The sequence below is a fragment of the Eptatretus burgeri genome, chromosome 2, assembly GCF_056783735.1.
Source record: "Eptatretus burgeri isolate ZD-2024b chromosome 2, Ebu_testis_v1, whole genome shotgun sequence".
Taxonomy (NCBI): domain Eukaryota; kingdom Metazoa; phylum Chordata; class Myxini; order Myxiniformes; family Myxinidae; genus Eptatretus; species Eptatretus burgeri.
The window spans coordinates 20,451,824-20,466,402 of NC_140962.1; the positions used below are offsets into that span (position 1 = coordinate 20,451,824).

Sequence of the window (14,579 nt, forward strand, 5' to 3'; positions counted from 1 at the left end):
GGAATAGAAAAGTTTATTTGGAGTGCGTTTAACTTGCGGAATAGAATTGTTTATTCAGAATATGTTTAACTTGCGGAATAAAATCTCGGAGTGTATTTAACTTGCGGAATAGAATAGTTCATTCCGAGTGCATTTAATTTGCAGAATAGAATGGTTTATTTGGAGTGTGTTTAACTTGCGGAATAGAATAGTTTATTCGGAGTATGTTTATCTTGCGGAATAGAATAGTTCATTCGGAGTACGTTTAACTTGCGGTATAGAATGGTTCATTCGGAGTACATTTAACTTGCGGTATAGAATGGTTCATTCGGAGTACATTTAACTTGCGGTATAGAATGGTTCATTCGGAGTACATTTAACTTGTGGAGTGGAATTGTTGATTCGGAATATGTTTAACTTGCGGAATAGAATAGTTTATTAGGAGTGTGTTTAACTTGCGGAATAGAATAGTTCATGAGTAGTGTGTTTAACTTGTGGAATAGAATTGTTTATTCGGAATATGTTTAACTTGCGGAATAGAATCGTTCATTCGGAGTGCGATTAACTTGCAGAATAGAATGGTTTATTTGGAGTGTCTTTAACTTGCGGAATAGAATAGTTCATATGGAGTATGTTTAAATTGCGGAATAGAATTGTTTATTCGGAATATGTTTAACGTGCAGAATAGAATAGTTTATTCGGAATGTGTTTAACTTGCAGAATAGAATAGTTCATCAGGAGTATGTTTAAATTGCGGAATAGAATTGTTTATTCGGAATATGTTTAACTTGCAGAATAGAATAGTTTATTTGGAGTGTGTTTAACTTGCAGAATAGAATAGTTTATTCGGAGTATGTATATCTTGCGGAATAGAATAGTTCATTCGGAGTACGTTTAACTTGCGGAATGCAATAGTTTATTAGGAGTGTGTTTCACTTGCGGAATAGAATAGTTCATTCGGAGTGTGTTTAACTGGCGGAATAGAAAAGTTTATTTGGAGTATGTTTAACTTGCGGAATAGAATAGTTCATTTGGAGTGTGTTTAATTTGCGGAATAGAATTGTTTATTCGGAATATGTTTAACTTGCGGAATAAAATCGTTTATTCGGAGTGTGTTTAACTTGCGGAATAGAATAGTTCATTCCGAGTGCATTTAACTTGCAGAATAGAATGGTTTATTTGGAGTGTGTTTAACTTGCGGAATAGAATAGTTCATAAGGAGTATGTTTAAATTGCAGAATTGAATTGTTTATTCGGAATATGTTTAACTTGCGGAATAGAATAGTTTATTTGGAGTGTGTTTCACTTGCCGAATAGAATAGTTCATTCAGAGTGATTTAACTTGCAGAATAGAATAGTTTATTAGGAGTGTGTTTAACTTGCAGAATAGAATAGTTTATTAGGAGTGTGTTTAACTTGCGGAATAGAATAGTTCATTAGTGGTGTGTTTAACTTGCGGAATAGAATTCTTTATTCGGAATATGTTTAACTTGCGGAATAGAATAGTTCATTCGGAGTGCGTTTAACTTGCAGAATAGAATGGTTTATTTGGAGTGGCTTTAACTTGCGGAATAGAATAGTTCATATGGAGTATGTTTAAATTGCGGAATATAATTGTCTATTCGGAATATGTTTAACTTGCAGAATAGAATAGTTTATTCGGAATGTGTTTAACTTGCGGAATAGAATAGTTCATAAGGAGTATGGTTAAATTGCGGAATAGAATTGTTTATTCAGAATATGTTTAACTTGCAGAATAGAATAGTTTATTTGGAGTGTGTTTAACTTGCAGAATAGAATAGTTTATTCGGAGTATGTTTATCTTGCGGAATAGAATAGTTCATTCGGAGTGCGTTTAACTTGCAGAATAGAATGGTTTATTTGGAGTGGCTTTAACTTGCGGAATAGAATAGTTCATATGGAGTATGTTTAAATTGCGGAATATAATTGTTTATTCGGAATATGTTCAACTTGCAGAATGGAATAGTTTATTTGGAGTGTGTTTAACTTTCGGAATGGAATAGTTCATAAGGAGTATGTTTAAATTGCGGAATAGAATTGTCTATTCGGAATATGTTTAACTTGCAGAATAGAATAGTTTATTCGGAATGTGTTTAACTTGCGGAATAGAATAGTTCATAAGGAGTATGGTTAAATTGCGGAATAGAATTGTTTATTCAGAATATGTTTAACTTGCAGAATAGAATAGTTTATTTGGAGTGTGTTTAACTTCCGGAATAGAATAGTTCATTCGGAGTGTGTTTAACTTGCAGAATAGAATAGTTTATTCGGAGTATGTTTATCTTGCGGAATAGAATAGTTCATTCGGACTACGTTTAACTTGCGGAATGGAATAGTTTATTAGGAGTGTGGTTAACTTGCGGAATAGAATAGTTCATTTGGAGTGTGTTTAACTGGCGGAATAGAAAAGTTTATTTGGAGTGTGTTTAACTTGCAGAATAGAATAGTTCATTTGGAGTGCTTTTAACTTGCGGAATAGAATTGTTTATTTGGAGTGCGTTTAACTTGCGGAATACAATTGTTTATTTGGAATATGTTTAACTTGCGGAATAAAATAGATTATTTGGAGTGTGCTTAACTTGTGGAATAGAAGTTCATTCGGAGTGCATTTAACTTGCAGAATAGAATGGTTTATTTGGAGTGTCTTTAACTTGCGGAATAGAATAGTTCATTCGGAGTGTGTTTATCTTGCGGAATAGAATAGTTCATTCGGAGTACGTTTAACTTGCGGAAAAGAATAGTTCATTCGGAGTACATTTAACTTGCAGAGTGGAACAGTTTATTCGGAATATGTTGAACTTGCGGAAAAGAATAGTTCTTTCGGAGTGTGTTTAACTTGAGGAATAGAATAGTTAATTTGGAGTGCGTTTAATTTGCAGAATAGAATAGTTCTTTCGGAGTACATTTAAATTGCGGAATAGAATAGTTCACTTGGAGTACATTTAACTTGCGGAATGAAATAGTTCATTCGGAATATGTTTAACTTGTGGAATAGAATAGTTTATTCGGAGTATGTTTTACTTGCGGAATAGAATAGTTCATTTGGAGTGTGTTTAACTTGCAGAATAGAATAGTTTATTCGGAGTGTGTTTAACTTCCATAATAGAATAGTTTATTAGGAGTGTGTTTAACTTGCAGAATAGAATAGTTCATAAGGAGTATGTTTAAATTGTGGAACAGAATTGTTTATTCGGAATATGTTCAACTTGCAGAATAGAATAGATTATTTTGAGTGTGTTTAACCTTCGGAATAGAATAGTTCATAAGGAGTATGTTTAAATTGCGGAATAGAATTGTTTATTCGGAATATGTTTAACTTGCGGAATAGAATAGTTTATTTTGAGTGTGTTTAACTTGCGGACTGGAATAGTTCATTCGGAGTGTGTTTAACTTGTAGAATAGAATAGTTTATTCGGAGTATGTTTATCTTGCGGAATAGAATAGTTCATTCGGAGTACGTTTAACTTGCGGAGTGGAACAGTTTATTCAGAATATGTTTAACTTGCGGAAAAGAATAGTTCTTTCGGAGTGTGTTTAACTTGAGGAATAGAATAGTTAATTTTGAGTGTGTTTAATTTGCAGAATATAATAGTTCTTTCGGAGTACATTTAAATTGCGGAATAGAATAGTTCACTTGGAGTACATTTAACTTGCGGAATGAAATAGTTCATTCGGAATATGTTTAACTTGCGGAAAAGAATAGTTTAATAGGAGTGTGTTTAACTTTCGGAATAGAATAGTTCATAAGGAGTATGTTTAAATTGGGGAATAGAATTGTTTATTCGGAATATGTTTAACTTGCAGAATAGAATAGTTTATTCGGAATGTGTTTAACTTGCGGAATAGAATAGTTCATAAGGAGTATGTTTAAATTGCGGAATGGAATTGTTGATTCGGAATATGTTTAACTTCCAGAAGAGAATAGTTTATTTGGAGTGTGTTTAACTTTCGGAATAGAATACTTCATTCGGAGTGTTTAACTTCCGGAATAGAATAGTTCATTCGGAGTGTGTTTAACTGGTGGAATAGAAAAGTTTATGTGGAGTGCGTTTAACTTGCGGAATAGAATTGTTTATTTAGAATATGTTTAACTTGCGGAATAAAATAGTTTATTCGGAGTGTGTTTAACTTGCGGAATAGAATAGTTCATTCCGAGTGCATTTAATTTGCAGAATAGAATGGTTTATTTGGAGTATGTTTATCTTGCGGAATAGAATAGTTCATTCGGAGTACGTTTAACTTGCGGTATAGAATGGTTCATTCGGAGTACATTTAACTTGCGGAGTGGAATTGTTCATTCGGAATACGTTTAACTTGCGGAATAGAATAGTTTATTTGGAGTATGTTTATCTTGCGGAATGGAATAGTTCATCAGTAGTGTGTTTAACTTGCGGAATAGAATTGTTTATTCGGAATATGTTTAACTTGCAGAATAGAATAGTTTATTCGGAGTGTGTTTAACTTGCGGAATAGAATAGTTCATTCCGAGTGTGTTTAACTTGCGGAATAGAATAGTTCATTCCGAGTGTGTTTAACTTGCGGAATAAAATAGTTCATTCCGAGTGCATTTAATTTGCAGAATAGAATGGTTTATTTGGAGTGTGTTTAACTTTCGGAATAGAATAGTTCATTCGGAGTGTGTTTAACTCGCAGAATAGAATCGTTCATTCGGAGTGTGTTTAACTTGCGGAATAGAATAGTTTATTCGGAGTATGTTTATCTTGCGGAATAGAATAGTTCATTCGGAGTACGTTTAACTTGCGGAGTGGAACAGTTTATTTGGAATATGTTTAACTTGCGGAAAAGAATAGTTCTTTCGGAGTGTGTTTAACTTGAGGAATAGAATAGTTAATTTGGAGTGTGTTTAATTTGCAGAATAGAATAGTTCTTTCGGAGTACATTTAAATTGCGGAATACAATAGTTCACTTGGAGTACATTTAACTTGCGGAATGAAATAGTTCATTCGGAATATGTTTAACTTGCGGAATAGAATAGTTTATTCGGAGTATGTTTAACTTGCGGAATAGAATAGTTTATTCGGAGTATGTTTAACTTGCGGAATAGAATAGTTTATTCGGAGTATGTTTAACTTGCGGAATAGAATTATCCACATGAATAGTTCAGGATTTCAGTACTTCCAAGACAGTTTTCTTTCCACTTCCATCCAAGTGTAGTGCAACGAAGTGACAATTGCACACCCTCGAGTTGTGGGTCGGCCCCCAGTTATCAAATTCACCTTATCCACTGCAGATGGTCGTTGGTGTTAAAAGTTGAAAAGGGAATGTGACACCTCTCACCCAAGGATATTTATCATATGTCCCACATTTTCATGAGTTCAATTTGCATCCAGCAACACAACAATTATGGTTAGCCATTTTGGAATTGCCCTCAATTTGACTCTTTTGTTTGAATGCTAAAAGTTGTGTTAAAAATACGATTTGTTTTCACCCTCACAACAGCAGGTTCAAAGTGCTCTGATTAGCTGAAGTGAATCAATGAAAGTGCATGCACAGTGCAGGCACGAAAGGTATTGTTGGGCGTTCTTGAGACATTTTGAAAGCCCTGTATTGACTGAGAATGGAAAATAGAAATGTATTACTTCAGCACAATGATTCAGAATGTCTCACTTTAACAGACAGAACATTGAAGAATATTAATTGTATCTGGAGAACACAGATCTCAGACACAATTTTAAATCTATATTATTAAAACAAGCAAGGTTGTGTGCAAGGACCTGCAATGGATTCCATTTCCACCTTGATCTCGTGTTCTGTTTGGCCAATCAAATCCTCACGTATGGGCTGCCAGCCGTTCACCAAATCTATACACAAATAAAGATGATTAATTAAGTTCTCTGACCTGGACAAACGCCGTGACGATACATTCATGATGACATGACTGCAGTCCCAGAAGGGCCTCTTGCAGTGCTAAGACGCCAAGATCATAAGCTGTCACCAAGAGGTGAAAAGTGAAGCTGCCAACTAGTTTTTCCCTTTTTGGCGCTCGTCAGGGCAACACATCACTGTTCCATCCACTTGGTGACTTTGAAGCCTCAGAGGTTTATACTGATTAATGATGCATCTACTTCAAAACTTAAAAAGTCACAACATGGTTATAAATTACAATGCATACATATTGTATATATTTATGTACAACCTTCTCCGTACTGGAACCACAGTGCTACAACCTTCATACAACCACCACAACACCTTTCTAAAAATCCCCACAACAACCTATGCTCATTCTCCACCACAACCGCTTCAACTGCTCCAACCTTCTCACCACAAACACCCCGGGCGCTCACCACTGTTATTTAGGGATGTTGGGGAACAATGGATATTACCCATCATGACAGATACTTGAGCTCAGAACAGATTGGCATGTTGCTTGGAGTGCAACTATGCGCTCGGGTCGATTAAACGTCATCTGAGTAGCCCTGGCGCTCTGCTAAATAGCGACTCAATGGTGTGCAGCACACATTCATGGCTGAAGAGCGCTCCCAAAAACCCATACCACATGTCAATCTCGGAGCTCCAATGCATGACAGAGTTTGGGGTGAATGAGGTCATTTTCGGCTTGGGAGTCTAGCGGGGTGGGGCTACTTCTTGGGGAGGCGTCTGTGCACCAATGGGATCACTGGGAAACGCCTACAGAGCATTTTTTTTTTTGTATACCTTGGTCGAGGCTCGTATGAGAGCTAACACACAACTCACAGCAAGGAAGCATGAGACAAGAGGGGCGGGAGTGGAAGGGACAAAACAGTGGGGAACAGACACATTAATTGTTACGATTCCTGATTCCTCCTTTGAACAGCATCTATAAAATAGCTGTGACAGGATCATTCGGCAAGCAGTTTATGCTACACAGTCGACGACCCGCAGTCGACGATCCGCAGTCTCAGTCAGTCCTCCAGCCAGTCAGCCTCTCTGCCACGGTCGTCCACAAGAGGTCGGAGGGTCTTCTCCCGGGTGCGAGATGACTACTTCTGAACGAGGAGGGTACTTCTGCGAGACGACTACTTCTGAACCTCAGCGGCACGAGGGGAAGGGAGGAGTGCTAAGTGAGCAGAACGCCAGACTGAGAATAGACTCAATAAGCACCCATACAGAATTTCTCACACGCCACTCACTTTAAGCTGTCTTCTCACACATTTTGCCTCTCCAATCTACTGTCTCGTCTGCTGTCGATGCACAGAAACTCAAAGAACTGCAGATACGCACCTCTTTACTCTTCCTCTTCTGCATTACATTCGCGCCGCTTCATTACACCTCATTTTGCACCTCCTCACTCATGCACCATAGACACCCCCCTCCCCCCATGCGACTGGGTTGCGTTGGTCCATAGACCACGGCAGGTACAAATAGGTTACCGAAACCTCAAACTTTCTCTCTCTTTCTTTGCTCTCTAATTTCCTCAGGTGTGTGTGTCTAATGTGCCAGTAATATATGCGTTCGATAAAATTGTCGAAGTTTGTATTGGGTTAGCTCTGCATCGTCTTCTTTTGTAAATAATTGCATTTCTTTTGCTTGTACCCCATGAATCCTTGCTTTCCCTGCTGTACATATTGCTGTGTATTAAAGCCCTTTATTGTTTACATTCCTTTCCTCACCCTCGCTTTATAAATAAATAGCTTGTATTGTAAATGTCCCCAGCTCGTTCTGTCTTTTCCTCCATTGGTCCAGCATGGTCTGCATGCAGTTTGCCGGGAAGTTCTACCCCACTAATTGGCTATGAGCCAGTACGAACTTGGCAGCTGCACTCAGCTGCATCTGATACAGTAAGTTAACGCAAGTACGCATCGAGGGCACGAGAACCCCATTGGTGTAGCCGTCCACAAGTAAGGTATCACGCGAGGTAGTATAACCCTGCAGGATTGGCAGTACCAATTGGCATTTGTGGTTGCCTAGCAACCCGCCAGTGCACGGATTTATCTGTGCCCAGCGGCCTCAGGACCGGGCGTTCAGGAGGGACCCAAGTGCTATCCCCTCATGGAAAGCCTTGAAGCCTGGATCCACAACAATACAAATAGCTTTGGGACCATCCACATATTGCATATGGTGGTATTTTCGACACCCTACGACAAATAGGATAGATCAGAAGTACCAGAAACTCACCTTCATCTGGATTTAATTTGATTTCTGACACAACTATGAACAATCGCCCTGGTGCTTCGGAGACAGGATGTTGCATCAATAAGTATGCTGTGCTACTGAGAAATGTTAAGCCGGCAGACACTGATCAGATAGTGTTTGGCGGTGGCCATTAAATATTCGAAGGTGTCTTGCGCAAGAGTAGGCCTTATAAATCAGTACCCGAGCCAAATTCAAAATTCCAGGCCAAACCTGCAGCACCCTCTGACATTGTAGCAAAACCTATCCAGAGTTGTTTTTTTGAAAGCCACAGCAAGCGCTTCAGCAGAACCGATGCTCTGGATACAGAGTATTGTCATTAATGATGACTGATAATTCCCTTACCCTGCCCTCTCATTACTCACCCCCACGTCCACTTAATTTTCTCATGTCCACCCTGCCCTTCAACTTACCGACCTTTGGGTTTTCTCCCCTCGCATCTCCCTTCCTTCAAAAAAAAAATTTTTGGTTTTCCGATTTGAATAAAGATGAAGGATTGAAGAAGTAAAGGGACATACATTCACAGACTGCCAGATGGGCAACATTTGAAAAATAATTTTTAACACGAAAAGTAAACTGCCTTCATGGCTGAAAATCTATGTCACAATCAGTGCATAATACCAGAAATAACATATGGCAGTGAAACATATTTTCTTACAAATAAGACGTATAAAAAAATTGATCACAACTCAGAGGACCATGGAAAGACGCTGTCTTGACATAACAAAGACAAGAAGAGAAGCCAATGGATCAGACAGAAAAATTGGTCACAATAAAAACAACTGAAATGGAACTGGGTTCGACACAAAGGAAGAACTGACAACCAATGGACAAGAAGAATTACAAAATGGCAAACAAGAGAAGGACCTGGAAGAAACAGAAATACCAAACATCAGATGGAGAGATGAAAGAAAAAAAATTGTGTTATGTTGGAGAATTGTTTTTTTGAAAAGTATAAAGAAAGAAAACTTGTTCGGTAATATTTTATATTTAACAACCACATTAATATACAGATTAGAGTGGGTTAGATAACTTTGAGGTGTACACACTCGCTTTGACCCGTCAAGCCACAGGCAGGGCAAGTCGTCAATGTCTGTGCCGTCCTTTGGATGGACGTTAACCTGGGCGTCCCATGTGCCAGCATTAGTTGGTGGATGCTCAAGATCCCATGGTGTCCTTCGTGAAAAGTAGACGCATTATCACCGGCACCCTGAACAAATTCCAAATCCCTGTTACCTTCAGTTGAACGTCAGGCCTGGCCAGCCAGTTTGTGACAGACTTGGGTCAAAATGTTCTCTGGTTGACTTTGACCCCATGAGAAGGTGAGAATAATTGGGGCTGTTAAGGAAGTAGTGGTAGTAATAAATTAATATGCCAGTTGTAAAGGAACACAAAATGGAACATGCGCACATAGAATAAATATTAGTGAAACATCGTGTAAGAAAGGCATTTTTGACATTTTCATAAAAATTAGAGCTGCCATGCTACAGATTTGGTAGAATGAGAAAGAGGAAGCCAAATAATCCTTTAATTGTGATGAGCAGTGCATATTACAAGCAAACAGAAACAAAATATATTGTTAGGCAGCCAGTTGCTCAGTTACTTTGTCTTGAACCTGAACAGATAATGTGTAAATTTACCTCCTGAGATCGATGAAGAAAATCAATCATGGTGGTATTGTTGTGGGGCCGGGTCTCGGTGGCGAGCACGGCTGCAAGAGGGAGCAGTAGAGTCGGCGCCACCAAACACACCGGAATTTAGGCCGTGACCCTCAGATAAGTCCGAAGGTATGGGTCCCTTACAGGACCACGAATCACCAATAATTCGACCGCGTGGAGTAGGGTTAATTGCCAACTTCAATATACCTAAGTATCCACGCGGTAAAGCTACCGGGGAATTCACACCCTCGACAGGAAAGAGCCGTTACCGTGCTCGAACAGTGTGTAACCCGAGCGGATGGTTACCGAGGCCGTCGGTCCAAATGTACAATTATGGCAACGGCCTTCCTAATCCCCAATACGCACCGTGGCAAACCAATGGCAGAAATGACAAAGAGCGAGCTGCTACATTCAACAAAAGGGGAATTTATTAACAACAATAATTGGGGAGGGGAACACAGAGCAGAGTTATCACGAATATGCAGTCAATGTACAAGGGCGAGATGCTTAAGCAATGTCTCCTTATCAGACTGGCGACACCCACGCATGCGCGCACGCACGCACGCACGCACGCACGCACGCACGCACGCACGCACGCACGCACGCACGCACGCACGCACGCACGCACGCACGCACACACACACACACACACACACACACACACACACACACACACACACACACACCAAGAAATGGGGCTGGTTGCTCTTTATTGTGCCCTACAGCTCAGGGGGTGGGGGGGAGGAGACGAGCTGAGGGAAGAGCCTGTTCTTGCACCTGCCTGCCTCGTGCGGTAATGTTGATCTTGTTCAGTGGCGGGACTCGAACCCACGCCAAATTACCAGGCACCGAGGGACCAAGGATTCAGCCACGGATGCCAGCCAGCTCGAATATTGACGAGGTGAGGGATCACTGCGACGAGACGAGACCAGAGCCAGTGACAAGAAGAGACCAGCGCCAGCGATAAGACGAGACCAGTCACGAGATGACCGCGCCGTCCCGTCTATTTCTTCTCTCCCCGGGGTCGGGGGGGGGGGTATGTGTCTCATGTCACCGCACCCCTCATTCGTCAGGGGAAATCAGTCGTCTCCCCGTGATTGGTCGGGGGGGGCGTGTCGATCCCCTGCCCCCCTCACCCCGAAGAGACTCTGCTTCTCTTGGAGCTCGCTCTGCGCCCATTGGCTGAAAGGCGGCAAACGCGCTCGCACCCTTCCGATTGGCCGAAGCGTGGAGTCAGAACTTCGGTGACAGAGGGAACTCTGCCCACATGCGTGTTCGACACGCCATCGTGCGGGGAATGGTCCATGGTGTTGTTGTTATTTTGGATGTAAAAATCCTAACTATAAAATAACTGCGCAGCGCACGTACACTTAATAACCCATTAAACATAGGACGGGACCCTACCTAGAAACACATACTTACCAATATAACTGATCTATCAGACCTGGTTGTTGTGTGCAGTAAGCTTCCAAATTCGTAACAATATCTCACCACTTCATGGTGAACATTAAATCACAGAAATTGAGATTTATTTATGCATTTAATAACCGATTAAAAATTTCACTGGTGGGTCATTTCTTGTGATGTGCAAACAGGTTTGGTGGTATGTGAAAGATGGCAAACTGTAAACAGGTTGTAAGGTCTCACCCTGAGAGCAGGAATACGTCTGCAGATCATTCTGCTTCACGGTTTCTTTATCCAACTCTTCCACATGTCGTGTATGTCTTGACTCATCCAGCTTCAGCTTTTTGGGCTCCTCTGATTCCTCCAACTCATCCTCCCCTTCTTCTGACCATCTTGAACCTTCTTGATTGAACGTGGAGTCCAACCCTGGAACAACAGCAAATCTCTGTTTATTGCTTTTAGGTCAGTGAAATAGTTTGCCCAAGACAAATAACTTCAACCAAAAGGAAGAGTTGAACATGGGTAACCAGACTAAAATTGGACCCTGAGTAATATTTTCAAAAATAGGGGCAATACCCCTGGGTGCTCACCTGGTAGCAGCTGGATAAGAAAACCAGGGAACCACGAGTAGGCGTGGCGTGGATGACCCACAAAATATGTCATGGAGAAGAAAGCAAATACCTTTGGATTTTTTTTTTTAATGCCGTGAACAAACTTTGGTACATCACGAGTGATGAAGGTTGTGGTCAAGTTTCATCGCAACTGTTTGTGTAGTTTCTGAGAAGAAAGCAAATATATATTTTGAGAAGCAGCCCCCCACATAGACCTCCTTAGACCCCAACTTATTTTATGGTGTGAACAAACTTTGGTACATCAGAGATGATGAAGGTTGTGGTCAAGTTTCATCTACATTGTATGTGTAGTTTCAGAGAAGAAAGCAAATACATATTTTGCAAGGCATCCCCTGCATAGACCCACTTAGACCATGATTTGTTTTTATGGTGCGAACAAACTTTGGTACGGAATGGGTGATGAACGTGGTGGTCAAGTTTCATTGGAATTGTGTGGGTAGTTACTCAACAGAAAGCAAACACCTCTTTAGGGTGGGGGGAACCCCCCATAAACCCCCTCCGTAGACCCGCTCAGACCACAATTTTTTTTATGCCGTAAACAAACTTTGGTATATCTTGGGTGATAAAGGTTATGGTCGTTTCATCGGAACTGCATGTGTCGCTTCTGCGAAGACAAAAACCTATTTTGGGTGGCAACCCTCTCATAGAACCCCTTAGAACCCACTTCTTGTAATGCCATGAACAAACTTTGGAACATCACGGGTGATAAAAGTTGTAGTCAAGTTTCATCGAAACTGTGTGCATGTTCTCTACCGGTCTAAAGTTTTAAAACACCCCCTTTTTCAGTTTTTACTGAAATTTAAGCAGTTCAAGTCCAGTGAATAACCTGAAATGGTACAAAGCAAAGTGGTAAACTGCCAGAGGTTAAAAAAAAGGTTTGGGTTACCAAAAACTGAAAAATAATGTAAATTTCAGTTGTTAAAAAAGGCCCTTTTCAGGGAACAAGTAATGGGTTAGCAACTGCAGCTGTTCTGCAGCAAGGGAAGTAAATTAACCCTTGAAAGTTGATGCAAAAAATTCCTACAGGTGTCCCAACTTTTGTTGATTAGTTAAAAACCCTCTGTCTGTGTAAAAGCAGTGTTGGAACAGACTGTCTTGCTACACCCTCTGAAGCATTATCTGGACAATATTGCACTGCAGGAAGTAGTATATTGCTATCAAAATGGTGAGAAAAAGGCAATTAACAAAGGAAGACAGACAGACCATTATAACCCTTAAAAGTTAGGTCTTTAGGTCTTTCCATTAGAGAAATTGCAAAGGAGCCAAGGTGTCAGTGAGTACAGTTTCCTTCACCATCAAAAGGAACTTGGAAACTGGAGGAAACTAACAGGAAGAGGTCTGGCAGACCCAAAGCCACAACACAATCAGAAGAGAAGTTTCTGAGAGTCAACAGCTCGTGCGTGATAGGCGGCTCACAGGACAGCAGCTTCAATGACAGTGTAACACTGGTCGAAGTAAGGAAGTCTCAGTTTCAACTGTGAAGAGAAGACTTCGAGCTGTTGGTTTGACAGGATGAGTGGCAGTAAGAAAGCCATTGCTAAGATGTCAAAATAAGAAAAGGAGGCTTGCCTAGGCCATGAAGCACCACCAGTGGACTACTGAAAACTGGAAGAAGGTCTTATGGACAGATTAATCAAAACTTGAAATCTTCAGTTCATCATGCAGGGTTTTTGTATGCCGTCGAGTTGGCGAAAGGATGGTTCCTCAGTGTGTGACACCAACTGTCAAACATGGAGGAGGAAGCGTGATGATCTGGGGCTCTTTTGCTGGATCTAAAGTCGGTGACTTGCACAGAGTGACTGGCACCCTGAACCAAAATGGTTACCACAGCATTTTGCAGAGCCATGCAATACCCTCTGGTCGACGCCTAGTTGGTCAGGGGTTCATCCTACAGCAAGATAACGACCCAAAACATACCTCCAGGCCATGTCAGAACTACCTCAGAAGAAAAGAAAGAGATGGTCGGCTTCAAATCATGGAATGGCCAGCACAGTCTCCAGACTTAAACCCCATCGAGCTGGTTTGGGATGAACTGGACAGAAGGGTGAAAGCAAAGAAACCTACAAGTTGTGGGAACTTCTGCAACAGTGTTGGGAAGAACTTTCCGAACAATATTTGATTTCCATTGTAGAAAGAATGCCACGAGTATGCTCGGCTGTTATATCTACAAAAGGTGGCTACTTTGACGAGTCAAAAATTTAGATTAAATTTTGTTCAAGAAAACCATTCCATGATTTCTTTTTTTATCTGCAATTATTTATTTGTTCTCTGCTTTAATTCCAGAGTACATTGAAACATTAAACTGCCTAAATTTCAGTAAAAACTGAAAAAAATGGGGGTGTTAGAGTAGTTTCGGTAGAGTAGTTTTGGAGAAGAAAGCAAATATATATATATATATATATATATATATATATATATATATATATATATATATATATATATATATATATATATATATATATATATATATATATATATATATATATTGGTGGGAAACCACCCCGTAAACCCCCCTTCGACCCCAATTTTTTTCTTAATGTCGTGAACAAACTCTGGTACATCATAGGTGATGAAGGTTGTGGTCGAGTTTCATCGGAATTGTGTGCGTTTTGAACAAAAACATTTATGCAGCCAAATGACAAGTGCAAATGAAAACTACAGTGAAGTCAATAGCATGCCATTGTAAATCCCCACACTTCCCACCTAAAGCAAAGTTGAAAGATGGCAAACTTTTCACCAAGAATGACCCAATATC

The 14,579-nt window shown here is 40.3% G+C and overlaps 1 protein-coding gene across 1 annotated transcript in view; it reads right to left on the reverse strand.

Annotated features, from left to right (window-relative positions):
* Nucleotides 1–14,579, reverse strand: part of LOC147031541 (uncharacterized) — a 48,863-nt gene that overhangs the window by 8,089 nt on the left and 26,195 nt on the right. The window contains exons 3-4 of the mRNA XM_085864799.1: nt 11,436–11,618; nt 5,736–5,822 (exon numbers count right to left, since the gene is read on the reverse strand). Of these exons, the coding sequence (XP_085720925.1) occupies nt 5,736–5,822; nt 11,436–11,618 (270 nt within the window). The remainder of the gene's footprint in view (nt 1–5,735; nt 5,823–11,435; nt 11,619–14,579) is intronic.